We start from the raw sequence: 24,303 nt of genomic DNA, 5'->3' as shown, positions 1-24,303 counted from the left end.
GCACTACGTTGGTATGCTCTGATCACTGAGGCATATGTGTTCTTAAGACGTATGCTTGTCATGCAAATATGTTTAATGTTTTTCTTACAGGACTCAAACCTACTATAACTGCATTGAAAATGGAAAGCTAACCTAAATTCCTAAACAAGGCAAAGGCTAAGCACCTCTGACTTGTTTTACAGTTCATGTCAGCGTAGGAAATTTTCCACTTCTCTGTTGAAGTCCTTTGCAAAACGCAAGTGTAAGTTATGCTTTCCTTCTGGCATCAGCAGCAACCTTAAAAGAGAAAAAAAACCCCAAACACTCATTATACATTTTATTCTGTGAGTATAGGTAATTAAAATGCTTGTTGAGTTTTTCTTGCTCTTGGTTGCCCAGTAAGGAATTGTAGTGACTCTTATTTTATGTACTGTCCCTATGTATGTGGCTGGAATGGAAACCACAGCAACAGCTGGAATGAGCATACTACTTGTCCCACTCTGGGGAGGATAAAATAAGCCTAAATGAAATTTTTGTGTCCTAGACCCAGTTTCTAGAAAACCTTCTGGTGATCTTCAGAGAAGATAAGATTCCAAAACTTATGTGAGATGCATCTTTGAAAGGTATGTGAAGTATCTGAGCACTTTTGTCTCCTTCAGAGAACAGTAATTGTGCTGGGCAGTGAAATGTAGAGTTCTTGTCATTACCCAAACTTGGTTAGTATTTGTACTTTGTCTAATCTTTCTGCAAAAAGACAATCCAAAACTAAAACCATTCATTAAAATAAAAAGGGAAGTCAGAACTTCTCTGGCTATATCAAATGCCTAGAAGTAGTACCTGTGAATAAGGTTAAATCTTTATAATACAAATATGAGTTTGACATGCCTAAAATTCAACTTTTTCTTCAAAAAAAAAAATTCTTTTGCTTTCTATCTGAGACAACTTTTTACATCAGAGATGTACTCTTCTTTGTATGGGATGGAAAATTCTTTAAATTATTTTGCTCCACGATATACTAAGCAGTTTCAACAGAGCTAAAACCATTTTGACTGATACTTTGTTGCCTTCATGTCAAAGACCCACTAGAGCAAGAGGAGTCAACCTCCTCTTGGTGACAAGTGCTGTTTTGTTTTGGGAAAAGAGCAGCAGCACGTGAACATATCCAGCTTTTCTTGTGAATTATGTCTGAATTTTATTAAGTCTGTTTCTTCAAAACTACGCAGCACACAAATGCACAAACTAAAGCACTGTGCATGCTATTTCCTATTGCCATTAATGTTTCCTACTACTGTAATGCTACGAAACTCCAGCCATACCGAGCAAATGCAGAATGATGGCACACTCTTTTACCATGACAGAAACCAGCAATGTATCTGCCCTATAATCAGAAAAAGCTTTTTCTACTTTACTACTAGATAAAAATCAAGGCAAGAAAAACTGATGGTAGAAGCATGTGCTACTAAAAATGTACTGAATTTAAGCTTTTCCTTCTGCTTCGCAATGCAAAATGTAATTTCCAATGCAACCAGGGAAGAATAGGACCATGGACCCAAGCATTAATTTCTGAGAACACCATTAGTCTCAAATGTGCATATAGCAGAGCCCTTCAGCATAAAGACATGAAAAGAATCACTGTTTTACATTTTATTGGATGGCAATTTCTAAGAGTGTTTCCTCTTTGACTTGTCTTCCAAAGAGAACCTATCAGATTCTTGTCTATTTTCTTGCGATAATTTCCCTTAGTCAGCATCTGGAGTATTTTGGAGCTCAGTGAAACCAAGCAGGATGATAGGTGTTCTGAACAGGGCACGTAGGAGTGATGAACCAGCAGACATGAAATAAAACACCCGCATGTGATTGTTAGGAAGATCTCTTGTTCTCATCTTTCCTGTAGCAGAATGCATTACTACGATCAGCAGGGCTGACTTGGAGATATCATTCATTTTTCTGTTGAGGTGACAGCAGTGAAACAATTCCCCACTACTTTGCATGCATAAAAATGCTTTTTTTTTTTTTTTTTTGCTCCCCCCACTACTTCTGTTCTCCAGTGCTTATCCTCACAGACTGTTATTAAGTAGTAATAGAATGCTTTGCATTTGTGTGAAAATTCATGAAGAAAATTCGGGTGATAAAATCCCATCTTTTTATAGGAAGCACTTCCAGAATTTTCAAGTTATGCTGGTTTTGGCTGGGATAGAGTCTATTTTCTTCACAGTAGCTGTTATGGGGTTGTGTTTTAGATTTGTGCTGAAAACAGTGTTGATAATACAGATATGTTTCTGTTATTGCTAAGCAGGGCTTGCACAGCATCGAGGCCTTCTCTGCTTCTTGTACTGCTCTGCTAGGAAGGAGGCTGGGGGTACACAAGGAGTTGGGAGGGGACACAGCTGGGACAGCTGACCCCAAGTGACCAAAGGGATATTCCATACCATATTGGCATCATGCTGAGCATACAAAGCTGGGAAAAGAAGAAAGGGGGATGTTTGGAGGGATGACATTTGTCTTCCCAAGTAACTGCTATGTGTGATGGAGCCTGGCTTTCCTGGGGATGGCTGAACACCAGCCTGCTTGTGGGAGGAGTGAGTTAAGTCCTTGTTTTATTTTGCTTGCATGTGTGGCTTTTGCTTTAGCTATTAAACTGTCTTTATCTCAACACATGAGGGTTTTTTTTTCCATTTTTACTCATCTGATTCTGTCCCTGATCCCATGAGTGGGGGAGTGAGTGGTACTGAGTTGCCATCTGGGGTTAAACCACCACACACATGAAGCAGATTTTTTCTTGGTATTTTTCTTGCTTATATTGTAATGTTTCTGAGCACACCAGTACATTTTTTTTTCTCAAAAAACATTGAAAATTCATGGGACAGGTGGAAACAATCTTTGAGGTTGTTCACATCAGTAGGGCAGAGCAAACAGAAGTAAACTGTGTTTCTCTAATAACTGGGAATCTGTCTCTATTCATAGCATCTAAATTCCCTGTTTTACTGAATGGAACAGAAATGAGATCTCTTACAGCAAAAGGAATGCAATGGTCATAACAAACAACTTTGCTTGCTTTGATAAAGCTTAGGGAGTAGTGGTTCTGTTTGTGCAGTGGAAAGAGGAAAAGGAACTTACTTGGTTCCTCTCATAGGGCTTTCAGAAGGAGCTTATTAAAATACTGTATTTTTTATTCTGCAAGAAAAGTTCAGCTACCCTATTTGCATTTTAACTTGGTAGAAAAGTTTAGAATAGCCCTCTGTGTGGCAGAGACAACTTGTCCAAATACATTTTTTTAACACTGGGTTCGAGCTACTTCATTTCTCCAACAATGGTTTATAAAAATTCCATCATTTAACTTACCGAGAGCCTTTGATGTGCTTATGGATGTATTCTGCATGAGCTTGTGGGACCAAAGGGTCTTTCTCACCATGAATTATAAATGTGGGACATTTAATATCTGGCAGCAACTGTTGGCAGATATTACCTAGGGAGAAAACAGATGAAGGTCACACTTTGGTTCAAAATTGTATGAAAGATGAAACTGCTTCCGTAAAGGACTCTGAACTCCACTGGGTTCTAGCTATTGCCTCTCCTTGTGGATTGTGTGTGATTAATCTATAGAAATATGTAAGCAGGACTATAATTAACATTTCTTTCTCCAAAATCTTCACTGCAATTTGTTCCATTAATGGATACTAGCACAAAAGGATACAGAGAATGAAGAACTTTTGTTCCACATTTCCCCCAGGCTCCCTTTCACTCTTCAAAGCCAATACATGCATCTCAATGCCAGCTTTGTTCTTTTCAGCCTTAGAGTTTTATGGCCCTCACATTAAGCTGCATTTTGTTACAGCACTTGTCAGGTTACAAGATTTGCTTTTTTTGGGGAACAAATTAACTTAGGCTGTACTCATACCTGTGGCACCTCCCAGGCCTTTTGCTGTCTGCAATGTTCTAATGGATTGACCCTGGCTGGATGCCAAGCTCCTACCTAAGCCTCTCCATCACTCCCCTCCACAAGTGGACAGGGAAGAGAAAACAGAATGAAAGGTTCCTGAGTTGAGACAAGGACCAGGAGGAAGCACTCATTGAGTAACATCATAGGCAATATGGACTCAGCTCAGGGATATTAATTGAATTGATTACTAACAAAATTGGAGCAGGATAATGAGAAGTAAAATAAATCTTAGAACCTTTTTCCTGGGTTCTACTTCCTGTCCCTCTGTGGTGCAGGGAGATGGGGAGTGGGGGTTGTGGTCAGTTCATCACAGGTTGTTCCTGCTCCCGCTCAGGGAGTCCTTCCACTGCTCCAGTGTTGGGTTCCTCCCACAGGAAACAGTTCTCCATTAACTTCTCCAACATGAATCTGTCCCACAAGCAATGGTTCCCCGCAAACTGCTGCAAGGTGAGTCATCTTTCCACAGGGAGCAGTGTTTCAGGCACAGCCTGCTCCAGCATGGGCCCCCACTGGCGCACAAGTCCTACCGTGTGGGCTCCTCTCTCCATAGGTCTGCAGGTCCCAGCAGGAGCCTGCTCCAGCATGGATTTCCCACAGGCAAAAAGCCCTCTCTTGGGCATATCTGCTCTGGCATGGGCTCTTCCAAGAGCTGCAGGTAGATCTCTGCATCCCTGTGGACCTCCATGGGCTGCAGGGGCACAGCTGCCTCACCAGGACCTACACCAATGCCTGCAGGGAAATCTCAGCTCGAGCACCTGGAACACCTCCTTCCCTTCCTTTTTCACTGACCTTGGTGGTTGCATAGTTGTTTCTTTCACATATTCTCACTCTGTTCTTCTCTGGCTGCAGTAACTTTTTTTTCCTTCTTAAATATGTTTTCACAGAGGTGTTACTGCCATCACTGATTGGCTTGGCCTTGGCCAGTGGCATGTCCGTCTTGGAGCAGGCTGGCATTGGCTCTGCTGGACAAGGAGGAAGCTTCTAGGCACCCTGCAACATCTCTAGTACCAAAACCTGGCCATGCAAACCCAGTACAAATGTATAACTATTTGATAAGAATTGTACTAAAGCTATTCAAAGGTTATTTTCCCTGCTCATTCATAATTTTATGCTTACTAGTCATTAATCTCATTAGAAGTAATTTTAATGGTTTTGCTTAAAGACTTTCCTGAATTTTCTCCCCCTTTTTTCCCTCATTCCTTAGTAACCCAGTTTCCAAACTCACTGCCTAACTTCCCACATTCTTGCAAGGGAATCTTTGGGCAAAATGTCCTCAATGGGCTTTATGTTCCATTTTTCTTTGAGATAACTTTGTCTATTTGTAGTTGACACCTTGCAGCTACCAACAGCTATAAGATTAATGCTCATACATGTACACTTTCCTCAGCTCTAAAGTCAGAGGCCTTTTCACAGCTTATCCAATTGCTTGGTTATTTATGCAGCCTTTGTTTGCAGTTCTACTGGTTAAATATTTTCATTTAGAACATTTTACCCATAGTCCTCTAACACCTGCAAAAATGTTGACTGTTTTTCAGAACAAGCACCAAGTAAATTTAGGTTATCTAGGAACATAGTTGGCAGTCAAACTATTATTTCCTAGCTTTCAGTCCTAAAACTGTACTATAACCACTAAATTGTATTTTCTCTAAAAGCATGGAACAGCAAGAAGAATCCTGGATGTTGTGACTTTATGCACCTTACTCAGTTTCATTAAGTGTTGGCTCCTTCTAACAGTTCAGTTCTTATGGTATTTCACAATAAAAGCTGTCTCATTCAGGGAAGAATAGTCTAGTTTTAAAAAAGAGCTTGAGTTTTTTTGAGCCAACACTGGCTTTGCTATCCTTGTTTTATCTCCAGTGGGTTTTATTAACACCTTTTCTGTATCTGTGCCTTTGCTGCAGTGTCTTAACTTTAATTGCAAAGTGGCTGTTTGTAATCTAAGTTGGAAAACTGGCTTTCTCCTGGAAAAAACCTGCAGTCTGACAGCTGCTCGTCTCTTGCAGCAAACATTAGCTTCTCCTAATATCTGGCCCAGTTTCAGCACCTAGGTAGTTCAGCTCCTTGTTACATGTTTCTTGGTGGCTTCTTTTCCACAGTCACTTTATTTCAGTGTCTGAGGCATGTGCAGGCAGTGAAGGGATGTCACAGACACAGATTCACCAGCCTGGGCTTTGCACTTCAGAAAAAAAATAGTTTTAAGGAGATTCCAGAAAGGCTAAAATAAAATTGGAACTTAATTTGTTATATCACTTTACTGGGAGAAATCCTAGTCCTGTATTGATGCTACATTAAAATTTAGGGAAAAAATATTACATGAAGGAATATTTTCCTTGTAGGACCTGCTGCCTGTTAATGTGTTAATTTTTCATTATGAGAGCTACAGGAAAATATGTATAAGAATTAATGTTTTTTAATACATTATGTATTACTGCCTTAGGCAAATTAAAAGCAAATTCCCTCTGAATCAAAATAGAACTGCAGATTATTATTCATAATATCCTTGGCTGAAAAGGTCTATTTAGAGTAATTGCAGAAATCTTCACGGATAAATAATTATATTGTCTAGTTTAACTTGTTTTATTTTTAAACACCTGAGCTGCTTCAAGAGTGTTTTTCAAATGTGGGTTTTAATTCTGAGTTCTCAAAATCTGAAGTCCCTTCTTTTTTAAGAACAACTTTGCCCTTTCACATGCCACAAGGTTTGAAAGAGTTCTTCAGCTCTGTTTTGCAAAAAGTGGAAAGACCATGCCTTACTTTTGTTACATCTTAACTATGACACCAAGAGATAATCCTTTGACACAGAGACAGAAGAGGAGAAAAGATTCTGCCTGAGCAGGATACTTCTGTTTAATCTGCACAAAAGCAACTACTTAATAATGCAGTTTAGTGGTGGAACAAGAGGAGAGCCTCATCAGCTAATGTTTTCCATAAATGTTTTCCTCCCGTACCTTTCTGGTTCTTTGAACCATCTACAGAGTAATTGTGTTATTCCAGAGCGTGAGTCAGACCCAGCTTTTAATGGCATATGCAGAGTCTTTCCTTTACTGGCTGCTAGAAGTACTGCTAGATTTATTTTATCCAGACTGCCAGCTACTGTAATTGCCCCAGTTCAACACTGTGAAAGTCTTACCATCAGAATTTTCAGCAAAGCGAGATATTCCATCTACCCAAGCCTCACAGGTTTCTGCAAAGTACTTATGTCCATATAGCTCTTCCAGTGGTTTCTTGACCTTTTCACTCCATTTTGAAACATCTCGGATGCCTACATAAAATAATGTTGAAATATGTTATGTCCTTTCTAGCAAAAAAGTACAAACCATACCTAATATGGGGAAGTTTTCAAACCAGACTGCAAATAGGTATTTCAGAATTGAAACTGCTACCTCTGCTGTGGTCTTCTGAGTTGTAGAAGAACATCTTGGTATTATGGTCACAAGGGAAAACAGGAAAACCATAATATTCAAAGGATTTAGTCCTTTGAAACTTCTGATGGTTCTTTCTGGAAGGCTTTCACAAGAGAAGTTCAAGGGCTACCTTGTGTATGAAAATGGGACTGTTTCATACCAGTGTGCTCGACCTGGCTGTTCTTTTTTATATCCTTTAGCTTTTTGCATCGACTCTTCCATGGCTCCTACCAGCTTTCAGAGGAAGGAAGCTCTTACTAAGACATTCCACCAGGCTGATATCATGGTACGTTTGCCATAGTTTTACACAAAAAACAAGTGACTCAGTAGAGATCTGTGACTCACACCAGGCTGGCTAAAACTGTACAAATAATCTGACATTTTAGTTATTTATCAGATCTTTCTATTTTTTTTTTCCCCTCTGAAATTTTCAGTACTGCTAACAACCTAAGTATTCAAAAGGGTTATTTTCACTAAACTATATTTTAGCTTTCCAGCTTTGTACTGACAAAGTCTGAAACAAAGTTGGCACAGCAGAGACCAGGACAGTACTGAATCATCAAACTGCAATATATGCCACTAGCAAAGGTTTTAATTGGTTTCAAAAGGGAATTAAGGGAAGAAAGGAGTGAGGCATTAATTAACAAAGAGTACCTGTCAAGCCAAATAACAAAAGTAGCAGTGACTGAAAGTATTTTATAACAGCATCTGATTGGAAGTGAGTCTGCTCACCCCAGGCTAGGTGCTCCTAAACAACTGTATCCCATACAGAACCTACTGTTTTATCCTTGTGGCTGGCATTAATTTAAAAAGAGAAGGGAGAAGCCAATGTTGAAAGGACATAAATACCAAATCAACAACTTTCTCTCCTGCCAAACCCTTCACTGCAGCTGAGATGCACTGATGAGCCACTTGTAGAAGACTTGTACTGATACTTTCTGAGTTCTACCAGCCAGGGAGAGATGTTGAAAGCAACAATCCACAAAGGGCAAAGGCCAATATTGCAGCGGGTGCTCCATGTAAATAGGACTTATTTTTTGTTGTTGTTTTGGTTATTTTTTAAAATTTTTCTTTTACATTTTAGTCTGTTGTGCAAGATGATGTGCATTTCATAGTTATATAACAAAAATTTCCTAAGTATAAAAGCATGTAAAGAAATAAATCATTTTACAGCGCTAAAAAACACTTTGCTTTCTGAACTAAAAATAGATATTACTACTACCACTTTTAGTTTTAGTGTAGGTGAGGTAAATACAGATATGCAATATATACACTTGGAATTTTGCTGAAGCCAGAGAGATTTAATAGCTGGTATAAATCAAACTCCAGTCACTAAAATGAAACTATACTGGGTTACATTTGTTGAGTGCCAACATGGTTAACTCTTTTCATTTCTATGTTCAAAAGGAAATATGGCCCCTTTCTGAGTTCACCGGCCGTTTCTTCCTATTTTTCTTTATAGTAAGAATGATCTCAGATTCTATTTCATGTGAGTGAAATAACGACCAGAAATCCCATGTTTCTTTACTTTGCAAAGGTTTTCTAATGATAATTAACTCTGAAGGAATGCAAATGGTAAAGACACCTTGGGATATTTACTTGAATGATTAATTTGCTTCCTGAACTTAAAAGGTAAGTTATGAACTTGTTTTCTTACTGTCTATATTATATAGGCCCTAGAGGCAAAAGCTGTAATGAGTTAGCCCAGTCATTATCTGTGGACCTGGTTTAAAAATGTTGTGCAAGATGTGAGATAAGAAATCAAACCTGGTGTTTGATATAATTATTTGGGACTTATTTTTATGAATTTGTTGTTATAACAACAAATATTTGACTTTCTGAAAACTACTGATAAGCTACTGTGATTTCTGCTTTTCATCAGGGTAGGTTGGTAAGGGCTTGTTAAGAAATCTGTTATATTGCTCCTAGAGTAATTGTTAGAGAGTTTCTTACTATAACTTTAATCTATCCCTGTTCCTAGCAATGTAGTGAATTTTGTGTCCTGTCTCTTTAGGTTTGTTGGGTCCTCAGCTCTGTCTCCATTTAGCTGTTACGCGACTAAGATTCTTGGGTCAAGTAGAAATGAAAATAATTCATTTAGAATACAGTGTGCAGTTCGTACATACCATTGTAAATTCTCACATCCTCTTGAGTAACGCTGGCATTTGCTCCCCAGACAACCAGCTTGTGGATAAGATTTGGGTACCTTGCAGCAGCAATGAGTGCTGTAATTCCACCATCACTCCACCCCAGCAAGGAGAACTTCTTAAACTTTAGTGCCTTGATTCATACAAGAAAGTTATATGCAAATTATCAGCTGGCTTAACAGCCAAATGTCAAATATTTCTTGAAAATTAGCTCTAGGTACAACACTTTGGCTTTTATAATTAGAAAATGTAATTTTCTTGCTTGTAGTGGTTTCATGTATAGTGAAACTACACTTCTTCCTTCCCCCCCTTTGCTCTCAGAACCAGTCTTAAAGGTGTAGAACTTAATATACAGCATAAAACAGAACAGACAATGGTTGATACAATATTAAAAAGTCACCCCAGGACATTGCTATATATAAAAATGCTAAAAAAGTCAAATATTTAGAAAAAAAGAAATTATACCTGCCATTTCAATTTTCTATAACTCTTTAACAAAACAGGCAGTAGTCCTATTAGATTCTTTTTGCGTTTTAAAAAGCTCTCCAAAAAAAGAAAAGTTGATTTAAAATGGAGAGTAAAAACCTTTTCAAAGAGTCTGATGATATGAAGAATCCATGGATTCTCTTGGTGTGAGGTTGGGAAAGACTATCACAGTGTGGCTGGTAAGCAATCCAAGAGTAAGTTAAACTTAAGAAAAAGAAAAGCGATAGACTTGAAAAATGGAAGCCAGTGATCTGGTTTACTGATGCTAGCTGAGCTAGAAAAAAAGAAATCTGCTCTGTAATAACCAAAAAAATGCTTAAAGTATTTTTGAAGGATTGTATCAAATTTTAATTGCTAACTCACGTTTTCTGAAGCTTGTAATTGTGTATTTTAAACATTACTTCATGGTCAGTTGTGATTCAAAACATTAATAAGTAAATTCCTCCTTCTTCAAAAGGAAAGCTTAGGGCCAAAAATACACAACCAAGACCTTAATTCATTCTGACCAGTGACAGGACCCCAGGGAACGGCATGAAGCCGAGTTGGGGGAGGTTTAGGCTGGATATCAGGAAAAGGTTTTTCACCCAGAGGGTGGCTGGGGACTGGAACAGGATCCACAGGCCAATGGTCACAGCACCAACCCTGACAGAGTACAAGAAGCATTCGGACAATGCTCTCAGGCACATGGTGCGACTCTTCGGGTGTCCTGTACAGGACCAGGAGTTGGACTCGATGAACCTGATGGGTCACTTCCAACTCAGCATGTTCTGTGATTCTATGATAATGCTTTCTACTAGAATTTGAAACTCTTGTTTCCTCATAAATCACGGTATGTGGTAGGGAGTATTGGCAGTCACAGGAGAGAGGATTTTGTGTGTGTTATGTTCAGTGGGGAAGGTAAAGGCACTCATGAGAAAATACATCTGAAGGTTGTAGAGGGATAATATTCAATGGTTAAGCAATACTTGAAGTTTTGCATATAGGAACTGCAGTTCGTGAACTCATTCACAAGAAAATATATTTCAGTGGTTTTTTTGCTTTTGTTCTGCAGAAGTAACAGCATTTTAGATGTATTTAAGGAGGATATTGTACTTCCGGAGGAGAAAGAGCAAGTTAGTCAAATGAGTTGCTTTGGTGCTTGGTGGTGTCGGAAGTCCAGGCCTGCTTTGTTGTGACAGAAGAAAGCAAAAATGGAGGCAATGAGAGAAACAACTACAGAGGGAGAAAAAGAAGTTTCTACTTTTCTTGTAAACTTGAGGCTCAGGTGAGGCACAGCTTTACTAATCAACTATATTAGCAGATATTTAGCAGACTTCTATCCCTATAAGGCTTTTCTGGTTTTGGCTTCACCCTCAATATTCTGCTCACTGTAGTTTTGACAAATTTTAGATTTCACTCTGCAAAGCTATAATTACTAAACAGAAAAGAAATAAGGTAGGGGAAAGAAAGGGACATGTAAAGTAAGAGCTGATAGCAAGAAAGGAGAACTTTGAATTTTTGCAGATGGTCAGAAGTTGGCCCTGGTCTGATGAAGACATAGGTAATTTGTGTTCAACTTTCACTACTGTGCCGCTGAAGGGTTCCTGGTATCTTGGCAGATTTGGGGGATTGGCAGCAGTGCTTGTAAAGGTTAAGTTTTTGATGTTGCTAGTGCTCCCCTACTGCCAATAGCAGATGATGGAGCTCAAAGTTGGCTGATGGATGGAATAGCTGATTAGATTTTTTGTTCTTCATGCCAGGTTATTTGAGACCTATTTGCCTCCAGTATTTCTCATGTTTACTAGCCTTTATCTTGATGCATTCTTCAGGGTATCTCAGGATGCCTTTCCAGGAGGAGGAATTTATTTTATCCTTTGCAGCCTTCAGAAAAACAATGTGATGCAACAGATGTGCAGGATAAGGTGTGCATGTTTGCTTGCTTTAATTTTTAACTACTTACAGTACAAGTCACTAACCTGACATGGGCAATAACCTGAAAGCTGGTTGCACAGCACAGTTTTGTGGGTGATTTTGTGCTGCCTTTACTCAGTGAGCGGACAAAATTTCTTTTGAAGCCACCTCTTCCATTCAGGCCTATGTGAAATGTAATGCAAAGACCACATGTAATAGTGAGCTGCAACACAACATCACTCTGCACTGCATGTATGTTTTCACCGCATCACAAGCAAAAAAGGTTGATCTACAAAACATAGAGAAGCCGAAGTCCATCCTTTTGCTAGGACAGTGTCTCTGAAGAGTAAGGACTCCTTAAATATCAGCACTAATTATTTCCCTAATGATTGTTTTAATGCTATTGACTTTGCTATCATCAGACATTGGGGTGGAGGGCAGCAAAGTGGACTTAGGTGCATCATACTCCTTTTATTGCAAGCAAACTCCTTCACAGACCACAAACGGAGATACAGAACAGTGTCTTCTGCAAAAAGGTGGTAAATACTCTGCAGAATTTCAGCTATTGTTATTTCACAGAAACCTTACATCATTCACAGCTCCAGCAGAGACAACATAATCTGAAGGAGACTAGAACAAAGGTTCGGAAGGCTCACTCATATGGACGTGTTTTTTGGCTGATTGTAGGCTGGATGATGTATATAAAACATTATATTCTGGAAATCATAGTTGGAATGATTCATTGGGATTTATGCTATCCTTTATAACACCCTAAAATAGAAGCAAGTCACCCACGCTTGGTAACATTTTAGGAAGTTGTTATTATATGCTTATATTGAGAAACATCTTCAAAAAAACAGGATGCTATGCTTCATTTGCTTTGGCAGCTCTAGAGATTGGTAGGCTGCTGTCCTGTTTGGCTGGAAGGCATGTGGTTACATTCCCTTTGGGGAAAACTCTGTTTAATATTTTGCTTTTTTTGGTGTTTGAACAGATACAACAAAGGGGGTTACAACCATTTAGACTGCAAGTGTGTCACCTATTCATGACAGAATCTTTATTTTCTTTGCTAGTGTAGCAAAGAAATTGAAGATTTACAGTACAGAGAGAGCTTCTATGGTTAGAGGGCAAAACTGTCTTAATCTCGATTCTGCTGTCAGATTTACTTTGTTTCACTACACAGAATACACCTGGAAGGCCACATTTCCAGCTTCAGATGGGTTTTCAGCAAGGTTATTGTTTATTGCAGAAATACAGTTGGACTGACTGTCTGAATCTTGCCTCATATTTTTTGAATTTTAATGCTCTGCCAACTTTCTTAACAAGATCAAAGAGACTGTTTATCCTAATATAAAAAAGCCAGAATATTAGTTAAAGCTAAACCAGAAAATAATGTCAGCAGTTATAGGACAGAATAAAAGAGGAACACAGAAACACAGATTTGAATAAAAAATTCTGCAAGAAGAAAAAATAATAACAGCTTTAGGCCATATTCTTTATAATCACAATAGTTGTATTAATTAGTAAGATTTGGTATGGTCACAGGAAGCCTTTGATTTCCCACAAAAACTGTTTCAGTAATATGCTGTAAAGTGCAAAGCATCAAGTTAATTTTTAGAACCAAATGTTTCTTAATATGGGCTGCTCAAGGCAAAATGCCAAGATTCTATTTGATAGAAAATTTTCTAAGAGCCCTTCAGTGTGGCAATCCCTTCAATTAAATTACTTTGCACAGACTTTGTTTCATATACACATATTTAACTAAACTGATATGGTTCTTGGCTGCAAAACTCTTAGGGAAGGGTCTTAGAATAAAAGCATATTGCTTTATATTAATTCCCAATGCTGAACCTCTTTGCATCTTGCAGAAGAGGTGGAAGAAGAGAATATTTTTCTGGAATAGTGTGCATATGCTCACTTTCAAGCCTTCATTTGTGTGGTCTTTTCATAGTCTGCTGTCTGCTGGAAACAACCTTCCTCCTTATCAAAATTTAAGGAAAACAGCTTTAAAAACAAACAAACAAAAAAGGAAATAATAAAATCTCATAATAGATTTACCTGCATAAGATCCACAGCATCTTTTGCATCCCTCTCAAAGAAGTCTGGAGGAAAGTCTCGAGATGGAGGAATAGACTTTCCATATCCCCGAGGATCCCAAGCAACAACTGTGAAAAGTTGTTTATTCATCGATTTAAGCTGAGGTCCAAAATCAGTTTGACCACTCCCTGAAACATTACAATTTTTCAATTTTATTAACCACCATACTGCATACATAATATACACACTCTAAAGGGAAAATGGGGAAAACTTGTAACCTCATTCCAAATAAGAGATTATCCAAGTGAAGTACTCTTTAATTGTAACTATCCATTGCAACTCTTAGACAGGAAGTGCCACAACTAAAACCTTTAGAAGCATCTGCAGTACGTTCAGGGCATACCATTTCTGGTAGGTAAGAAAGGTTATCAAGAACAGTGCTCTCACATATGATCAAACACTGTATCTTGAACTGAGTTACCTGAGTAGGGATTTATCTTTGACAGATTTAAAGCACTAGAATGGTCATTGCTGTTTACCTGGGCAATACAGGTGAAACTGAGAGGGCAGGAATATTTTGCGAAAAATATGTAAGTGGAAAGCACTGTGCCAGGCAGTTATGATTTGATAAAGCACTTCTAAGAGAATATTGGTGCTTAAAGCTGACCTTTAAATACTTTGTTGCCTGAGGAGACTCTGGTGACACAGAAGAATAAAATAGTATGTTTTTTATTTTTCTGATATGTAAAAATAAGCCAAATACAGCCATTTTTTCTGATGCAGAACCATTTCTATTATTAATGACTGACTCAGACCTTCAAGGGATTGAAAAATGAAGTACATCCATCTATTGTGTAAGCCATCTATGAATGAAGGTAACCTAGCATGAAGGTAAGACTGCAGTTTATGTCGTCTTTGTGTAGTGGTCATGTGGTAACAGTATCAAATGCTATTTGATTTAAAATTGTTCAAATTCAATGTGTTGAAATATAAAATTTGCTATCCATTGCTGTATTTAAAAGGTCATTTAAAGGCATTCAAGAGGTTTTTTTCCTGTTTACAGATTGGAAAAATCTGTCCTTAGATGCCATCAACAGGTCTAAGTTATAAAATAGGCTTTATATAGCCTGCTATGATGATAGCGATGTATGCACAAAACCAATAATCATAAATAATCATCAATGATAATAATACTGTTCACAACTGAAGAAATAGTTATTTCAGTTAAAAGAGTTTGCATTGGCAACAGAATTGCTAGCTTAAAAAGCTGTTAAAAATCAATAGGTTGAAACATGTGACTGCTTGAAGGATGACTAGCATTAATTTTTTTCCATCCTCCCCTTGAGAATTCTTTGAAAGAAAGGATCACTTTGTGAAGACTTGAAGACACTGCTGCCAAGAACAAATGTTTCCTGCTCTTCAGTTCTTGACATTTTATCATCTCATCCAGCAATTCATTTAAGTATTTGCCCAGCTCTGAGCACAGTAACAGTCCTACTGACAGCCTGCCATGAACTGTTGGTAAGTCTGATGGATCCTTTAGAACTGCAAAAACCCAGAAAAAATAGGCTGTGTTAATTTTAAAAGGTTGTTATCAAAAACAGCAGTTTCGATGGACAGACACCACTGAGCTAACAGAACCTGTCGTCCATCTCAAAAAACCACTGAGAATCTTAATGATGTTGCCCTGAATAAACAAAATGTGAAAATACATCTTTAAGAAAAAAAAAAGTGACTTTTTTGCAATAAAAGGGTCATATTATGTTTATTAATTCTGTTGGAATTCATCCCGCTTCTAAAGAGGAATGCATAATTCAGTCTGTGTAACAAATATAACTGACCTGATTTTTCCCCCTGCTTTTTTCCACCTTGTGTAGCTATTTGCCACCTGTCCTGGACACTGCCTTTGCACAGTTAAATCCAAAAGTGCAAAGGTAAGTCAAGACATTGTATAAAAGGTGCCTAGTAAGATAAATGAAATCTTCTAAAAACTGTTAACTGACGGCAACAACTCTGCATTTTCCCTTCTGTTTTAAGTGTAGCAATTTTTTTTTAAATTACAATGCCCCATAATCAGGTGTTGAATACATTACAAAATAGTTTTGTTCATTCTTGCTTGAGACCAGATGGATAAAGGGGTGGTTGCTCTACAAAGACAAGATAAAACCTCCAAACCTAGCATTCCTGGAAGCAGAAGAACTGCATGGCTTCCTTCTCCTGTTTGCTGATAATGCAGGTGGACTCCATTCACTTGGATTTTGGCAGATGTTACTGAAGTACTAGGAATAGGGAAAGAGAAGAGAAATAGGAAAACATTCAGACAGTTAATTTTCTTTACTACCTGGTCACTCCAGGAACACAGAATAATAACATTTCCTAGATATTAATGACAGCACTGTGAGATTTTAATGGGTCATTTGCCTTTCATGGGTGCACAGAAAATTAAAAAAGCTTCTCAGGAGCAGAGAAGTATTCAGTTGTGACCACTATGTAGCATTCATACCTAGGCTAAAGGGTTGGGGGGGAAAAACAGTCTTGACGGTACAAACAGAAAAATATAGAGGCAGCTTTAAATGGCGGCAAAAACATTGAAATAAATACATTACAGAGGAGAAACCTCATTGTGTAACAGCATAACTTTTGAAACGGCTGGTGTTCACCTTGCTATTACTAAACTGAGCCTCTTCACCTGTCAGAGAAACCACAATCTATTGTTGCTGCTCCTCATGAGCCACAGGGCCTGCAGTGAAAACCACTTTGCACTGAGATGAAAGCAGAGAAGAAGAATGTGATAATATTTCTGTCAGTGTAACCTCACCAGGAGATAACGCTTAATTGGAAAATACCACACGAGCAATAAATCCACCCACTAAAAAATCACCGCAGAAACCACTGCACAGGCCATCCCTCAGCCCCAACACTTAAACCCTTACACTAATCTTCAGTACAAACACATATGTGTAAACGCAATTAAGTGACCTGAGAAACCACGTTCAGGTACAAACCCCTAGAGAGAAGGCAGAAGTAGCACAGATTCAAAGTATCTTCTTAACAGTATAAACCATTGCATCTGTTCTTCCAGACAAATTTGTGCCCTAATGGTTGCAAAACATCTTTTCAACAGCCTAACTAATTTGATTTAAGGCTAATACGATAAAAATCATGCCATTTGGTTACCTATTGATTAACCATAGTTTTACCTAGATTAAATATTCATGCCTTATGAATTCAGTCACTGTGAATTTCATATGCAAAGAGACATACGGTTTTCTAGTCTTAGATATAATAACAATCTCTATTGTATGATGTGCATGGGGCAATTCATGAACAGTTCAATTTTAATACATAAAGTCTGAACTACTTACAGTATGTATAGAGTTGAAAGTGGTGGATTACAGATAAAAACAACCTCACTAATTTAAACCCTTTTCATAAGAAAAATGAACAACAACTAACAAACTCAGGTTCCCAATACATAAGTGGCAGCAAAACCACAGAACCTCTTCAACACAAAGGCAATTTATATTTTACATAAAATCTTGAGTCTATGTAACCCATCATGCCACATGCCTGAATAAAAGCTGTGACTGTGCAGCATAGTATCAGCTCCTTATGTGCACATCCAATTTGAGAACTGGAGTACAAATGCAGATCCATGGCAAGAATACAGCTCAAAGAAATTCATTCTGTAATTATAACTATAGTGAGCTTTGCTGAATTGCTATGCTAATGTGATCCAAATGATAGTTTGATTGTAATGCTAAACCTCCTTAAAGTCCTTATATCACATTTGATGTGGTTTATACACCTCACAATTCAAATTCTGCACGTAGCACCCATATGGCTGCCTTACCCCCTTTTTGAATACTGACTTTCACCTTTTTCTTCATAAGGGGTTTTTTTTATTCTTCATATGCCATCTTTTGGTTTGTCATTAATATCAACAGGTATTTTATTGTAGTTCTCACCACAGTATATCAGCACATTGCTCTTATTGTATTTTAAGAATTATGTGATGGATGTTTTGCTTATGATTAATAATCGCCAAAACCACTTTCAGTTCCTAACAAAAGAGAAATAATCAACATCTTGTTACCTTTTTAAAAACAGGTTAGCAATGTACAGTTTAATAGACAGTTATATATTCTGCTTTCCTGACTCAGATTTTTTTTTTTTCACATAGCTCTGTGTAATTTTAGGATTAATTATTAACATCAGGGGCTTGAGAATTCTGCTGAGTCTGTGATGCTTTTCCATTCTTGGATTATGCCTCAGTGTGAAGTCCACTGAAATCCAGGAGTTTCACCCAGAGGGTACTTGCAATACATTTTGGACTAACAACAAATGAGTTGGGTTTTTTATGCACTGAGAAATTGTATTGGAACTGGCAACACCTAAGGCATACTTGGTCCTCCCAGTACCAAATTTCTGTGAGCCTGAAATCACTTCATCAGTGTGCTTGTCAGCAGGATGCCCTCACTTCCGTTAAGTTTTCATAAACAATGTTTTTTCCGTTGGTTAACAGAATTGGAAAGCCTGGTAAAACAAAAAACCCACCCTGGTATTTTGAATTAGTAATGTTAAGGTACAAAATTCCTTGAGAAGCATTGGATACCTACTGCCTGTGTTTACCAAGGCAGCACAGATGTAGAGTGGGCAGATCTTGTGCTTCACCTCGTAGTCTGTAGGAGTGCAGCTTAATCTGAGAACTACCTCTGTTCCAGCTGTGCTACAATATGACCTACTCTTTATCTGTGTAGGGGGAAAGAAATTCCGGTATTATGTCAATCTCCCTCAACAGGATCTGCGGAATAAGCAGCATGATATAGATTAGATACATGTGTTCTGTTGGCGACCTCGGCGACCTCCAAGGGAGCCCCTTACCAGCAGCGGTGGCCGAGGGGCCGGCGGTCAGCGGCACGTCCTGCCCTGCGGGGCAGGGGAGGGTGACGGGCACTGAACAGACGGGGCTCCAGAGCCTGCCTGGGACAGATCCTTGCCGCGCAGGGAAAGCAGGAGCAGGCTCCTCAGGCACTGTCCTGAGTCCCGCTTTGTCACCTCCGCCCTCCCGATCCAACGCACACCCCCTCTGCTAGCACGCTTCGTCTAACCCGCCGCCTGCCTGACAAATATCCCTTTCCCCAAGCCGCGGGAAGGGAGGAGGGAGCCGGGGAAAGGGAGAAGGAGGCGGCTGTGGATTTTACCCGTAGCAGGCAGCCGGTCCCCGGGCCGTGAGCAGCGCTGCCCGGGTGGGCGGCTGCAACTGCAGCAGCATCAGAGCCCGGAGGGCCCGGCCCGCGCCACGGCAACACATCGCACCCAGGGAGGGCGGCCCGACGGACAGGGAAAGAGACGTGAGGCCTCCCCGCCTCTCCTCCTGTGTCCTGCCGGGGCGGGAAGCAAGGCCGGCCCGCCTCCCTCTCCGTGTCCTGCCCCCGCCGGGGCGGGAAGCGGGGCCGGCCCGCCTCCCCTCCCGTGTCCTGCCCCTCCGAGAGGGATGCGAGGCCACCTCCGGGGTGCGCCGGGAGAGGGGCGGTGCGCTGTCCGCGCTCTGATTGGTGTCTGCAGCTGTCACTCAGGGCAGAACGGGAAAGGTTTGGCTTCTGGGCTGTGAGCCCGCCTCCCCACGGCGCTGATTGGTCACCCGGCGGGTCTGTCGGTCCCTCCTCCCTGGCCATTTTCCCGATTCCAGGTCCTGCCGTGGAGCCGTCGAAGGGGTAGTGCTGCCCCCGCTTGAGGGAACTAGCGAGGGTTGAGGGCTTTGCCCTGTCCAGCCGCCTCCAAGAGTAGAGCAGCGCCCAGCGCTGCGCAGGTGCTTGGCTGCACCGTCGGCCGTGGCGGGGAGCGGGGCACTGTGAGCGCCTCCTTCCTCTCCAAGAGCCGGAGACAGACTGAGGCACGGCAGCACCCGGGTGTCTGCAGGGAGCGAAGATCCCAGTCCTGGGAGATCCATGGGAACCGAAGCCATGAACTGCCCCTCCAGCAGTGCCCGTCGTGCAGAAGCTCCATGGACTGTGAGAACACAGAGGACGGGGTCATCTGTGGCTCCAGCTCTGCTTGGAGAACGGTTCCCTGGGCAGCTCTGGATAGTGCAGCCTCCCCTGTGGCAGTGCTTTCAGCGTCTTAGAGTCCTGGCATTCCCAGGCCCTTGGCAGGAATCATTAACTCTGCCTCACCAATGTTATTTGTAGGGCCTGCTTGTGGGGAGCATCTGGCCAAGGGCTTTGCCCTGGCAAGTGCCCGTACTGATCAGGGCCGGCCACCTCTGGAGCAGCCTGAGTGCTTTGGTTTAACACAACACTTGGCCTGGCTTTCCTCTGCACCTTCTCACAATTTGCACATAAAACACCAAGGAGACCAACTAGTTTCCTTGGTGTCCAGCTGTGTTCCTTGGCGTCTGTTTTCCAAGCGCGGAGGAGAATGGATGAGTGAGTCGCAGCCAGCCAAGGTGATGGTGGAGAAGGTAGTGAGGAAAATAGCAGAAAGCTACAGAGCTGGTACAAAGCTTGAAATAGACCTAGGGTTAAAGGTCTCCTGCCTTATACCTGGATGAGAGGAATTTCCTCAGGATAGGGCAGTGTTACATATTCCAGCCCAGCAGAAGCTCAGCGACTGCTGTGAGAGTGAATAGTTGTCAGCCTTCCCATCCCGTTGCCATATGTGTGCATGGGACTAAAAAGTCTTAGAGACGAATGACAGTCATAATAAATCCCAGTGCATAAAGAGATTAACTCCACTGTGTAAGCATAGTGGTTCAGTTTATCCCCTGAGCAGATCAAACCATTTAAGATTAAGGTCTTTAGTATGGATAATTGCAAGCAATCCTTCATCAGGACAAGCTGCCTTTGCTCTTGTCTGGTGACGTTTACAAGCACCTGCAATTTCCTTGGTTCTTAGGCTACTTTCAGAGGCTCGTCTTTGTTTTGAGTCTCACTGTCTTAAGTTTCTTTCTGGTGGAAGATGACTGGAGGAGATGGCTGACTATTCTGTGTTTAGGACAAAGAAGTAGCTCGGTCTACTGCTCTAAAAGTGTGATTTTTTTTTTTCTGAATTCTGCATTTTCTGTACATCAAAAGGGGCTCCGATCTCATGTACCAGTATGAGCTTTCAGAGGGAAAGGTCTCCTAATTTGTATCCAATTTCCTGCTGGTTAAAATGCCTTTCAGTCTATTCTAATTCCATATCAACTACTTACTAAGGCTGAAGAAAACATAAATACTCAGAATGTGTGCTGAAGGATGAGGTTAAAAGGATGTGTCATACAGTGTAGGGGTGGGGGAAGAGGTAAGTATAAAGGTAAATCCAAATGCCCTTCCTAGATGAGAGAAAAGGGAGATGGGAAGATTTATGTACAACCTAGATCTGGGAAAGTTTCAGGTGGGTTAACTGCATTGTCAGTGTGACTGGAACTGGGAGGTCCCTCTGTAGAAAAGGCTGTCACTTTCGAGCTGCTGCACCCTGTGTCATCTCCAGCTGCAGTCACAGCTCTGGAGCATAGGAGGCCTGTAAAGTGCCCATTCCTCTCCCAAGTGCCTGGACCATGCAACCCCTTCCACAGGCAGTGTCCTGACTCCTTTGGCCTAAAGAGAGAAAAATAGTGTGGCTGTTGGGCAGAAATGGCATTGGCAAAAGCCCCTTTTCTCTGTGTGTGTTGAATGACTGGCATTGTGATGGGAGAAACTCAAGGAGAGTTGCTGTCTGGGCCCACTGGGAAATGGCCCCAGGTACAGCTGTGAAAGCAGGACTCTGCCAAGGCTGAATGCAGGTGGTGGATGATCTGAGGACAGAGTGTAAACTTGCAGATTCAAACTGTGTTCAACCTACTCAGTTCACCAGAACATCCAGTCTTGTTAGTAAAGCAGATTTGAACATAATGGGCACCTGGGAGAATACAGTATTTCAGTTCAACTATTTCCTCAAATATGTTTTCATAAATTACTGGCTGAAAGGAGAGAAAAAGCTTTGAGCAACCCAGACACAGGCTGCGCGAAGTTTTTAGCTTTTTGGCTTGCTTTTACACACATGAAAGAGTTGAGAACAACTGGAGCACTAGTTCTTCCGACCACTCCCATAAAATACTTTTATTTGTCCGATTATTTCTGATGGTTCAGGCTGGAAACTACCTGTTTCTGGCCATTGCATAGAGAAGAAAAGAAAAAGAAAAAAAGGAAAAGGCAATGTTTAGAAGAGGTAGCACTGGTCTGCTGGTGATGTGTCCCTGAGATTAGATTTTCCTTTTAACTGTCCCTGTTATTTTTTGGCCCCCTTGGTGTTGCACTATCTCTTCCCTGTGGTCATCTACTACTGGCAGCATTTCCCTCATACCCAGGTAATGCTCTGCAGGGCATCACTGCTGCACAGTGGGACTTTGTCACATCTGACAAACCATCACAGTCCCTGCAGCCAGGCTGCACTGTTGGTGCTGCATGGATTTGTTCCTTATAGAACTGAACACCAGGGGAAATGTTTTCCAAAATTTCTTGTAAGGGGTGAAACTGCAGAACAGTGAGATTTTCAATATGCCTATTAAATTGCAAGAAGGAGTTTTCTGGCTCATGGTTGGGTAGAAAATATGTATCTACTATTTTTCTACTTCTGCAGGTTGTAGAAAATCTAGAAAAGACCTAGTCAGTTATTGACATAGTGGGTCCCTTGAGATCTGCTAGATCATCAGGCAGAAAGACTAATTCCAGTTCTCAAGAGGCATTATTTTCACCCACACATGAGATTCTTTTATCAGGAGCTTCGATCCCATACAAAACACAAGAATCATTAGCCTTAGCAGGGATTTAACTCTGGAGTTTTCAAGAAAGAACTCATTTGTCAGGTCCATTGGGGCACTATTAGGCTTTAATGGCCACAATCAGCCTCAGCTGGGATCTCCCCACACCCTGGCTAATAGAGCCTGATCTCAGCTCAGCACAGTGCCATCAGTCCTTGCCCCTGAGCCGGCTCTGTTACAGCCCTGTCTTTGACTTGTTGGCGTCTCCAGTGATCCAGGTACTGTTGTAGACATTGCTTCCTGAGTCTGTGAACACGCTGACTGATTATTTCTGCCTCATTTATTTTAGCTGCTTCTATGAGGTGAAATGTCCTGCTATTTCAGGACTCTTCTGTTGCTTGGGCTCTTGTGCCTCTTGGATATTGATTGTTATGTTTTCACCTTAGGACAAAAATTTTGTTGCTTCAGCTCCACAAAGCAGCAAGATTTAGGTAGTGGGGAATTGCCAAATTCAAAGAACAAAGATGTGAAAATACTGATATTTCTGTGATTTGGTATTGACCTTCCAAATAAGAAAGACTGAATATGGCATGACTTTTGAAGCTGTGAAGTGTGGGGAGTAGCCATATGCAGTTTTGTAGCAGGAGGCCTGTTTAGTTAGAATATTAGCCAAGCTGTGAACGCTCAGACTTACATCACAAAGGAAAGGATGCTTTGTCATAAGCAGAACAGATCGTAGAAAAAGATCCCGGATACCGTGGCTCAAAGAACATTTCAGACTGATGAAGAAACTAAAACACAGACACATATGTAATGATTTTCTTTGCTTGCCTGCAGTTTTCTTACACTAGCAAAGGATAGTGTCTGTCAACTTAAGCAGTGTCTGCGTATCTTTTGTACATTCATGAATAACTGCATTATAAATCTGACACACCTGCCCTCGGGCACTTCAATGGCAGGTGTTCTCTTAATTTTAAAGTTGAATATAATCTCCATTTTGTAAATCCAAGCATAGTCTTGGTACACTTTCTGACCATATTTAGGACATTCTAGACACAGTGATGTGAAATGACTCCAAATACTCTGGTATGAAGGAAGAAACAGCTTGTCCCTTGAAGAAGGCAAGAGTAACATTTAGAAGATGGTTCTTGATTTGTTTATGGAAGGGGTTGTGCAAATCTGTTTTGATGAACTCAGTGACCAAGACATCCTTTCCAGTGCTGCCTTTAGTTCTCTCAGCTAATGAGAGAGGGGGTGTGTGTGTGGGGGGGTGTGCAACAGGAGTTGAAACCCGTCATTCAAAATGCAGCAGTATTACTGGTTTGTTAAGGAAATTAGTGTGGGGTTTTTGTTTTAAGCAGCTCTTAACAAGCATCTCTCTGAGCTCTGTAGGCTACAATGGTTATTATCAGATCACATCTTAGTTCTGGCAGAAGTCAGTGTCTGTACCAAAAAGAAAGGAAGTGACCTACTTAATAGTTGTAGAGGAGGGGAAAGCCCAGCAGAACTCTGGTTGCCTTTGTTTCACTCATAGGCAATACTTCCTCCAGGACAAAATCACTTCTAGTCTTGACAACCTAGAGCCTGTTCTGATCCTACCTTCCCCGTTCCTTTTTCCCAGGGGCTGTATTAAGGAGCTGCACTTTCACTAGCTGCTCCTGTGTGTTGAGGAACAAATGGTCGGCTGACTCCTAGTGC

At 40.7% G+C, this 24,303-nt stretch overlaps 1 protein-coding gene and 1 long non-coding RNA gene across 2 annotated transcripts in view; one reads left to right on the top strand and one right to left on the bottom strand.

Annotated features, from left to right (window-relative positions):
• Nucleotides 1-55: 55 nt before the first annotated feature.
• BPHL (biphenyl hydrolase like) lies at nt 56-19,289 on the bottom strand. The gene is made up of 7 exons (XM_066187387.1): nt 19,088-19,289; nt 16,059-16,162; nt 13,905-14,071; nt 9,450-9,603; nt 7,050-7,181; nt 3,322-3,445; nt 56-276 (listed from the first exon to the last, which is right to left on the bottom strand). The coding sequence occupies exons 1-7, from the start codon at nt 19,195-19,197 to the stop codon at nt 189-191; spliced, it is 879 nt and encodes a 292-aa protein (XP_066043484.1). The 5' UTR covers nt 19,198-19,289; the 3' UTR covers nt 56-188.
• Nucleotides 19,290-22,825: 3,536 nt separating this feature from the next.
• The window catches only part of LOC136292098 (uncharacterized), a 23,652-nt gene continuing 22,174 nt past the window's right edge, over nt 22,826-24,303 (top strand). The window contains exon 1 of the long non-coding RNA XR_010721832.1: nt 22,826-22,883. This is a non-coding gene — a long non-coding RNA (uncharacterized lncRNA). The remainder of the gene's footprint in view (nt 22,884-24,303) is intronic.

The sequence above is a fragment of the Chamaea fasciata genome, unplaced genomic scaffold (assembly GCF_029207755.1).
Source record: "Chamaea fasciata isolate MVZ Bird 193981 ecotype frontalis unplaced genomic scaffold, bChaFas1.0.hap1 SCAF_1, whole genome shotgun sequence".
In the NCBI taxonomy this organism is placed as follows: Eukaryota; Metazoa; Chordata; class Aves; order Passeriformes; family Sylviidae; genus Chamaea; species Chamaea fasciata.
Note: the sequence above shows the minus strand (reverse complement) of the source record. Positions and strands in the feature narration are given on the sequence as shown.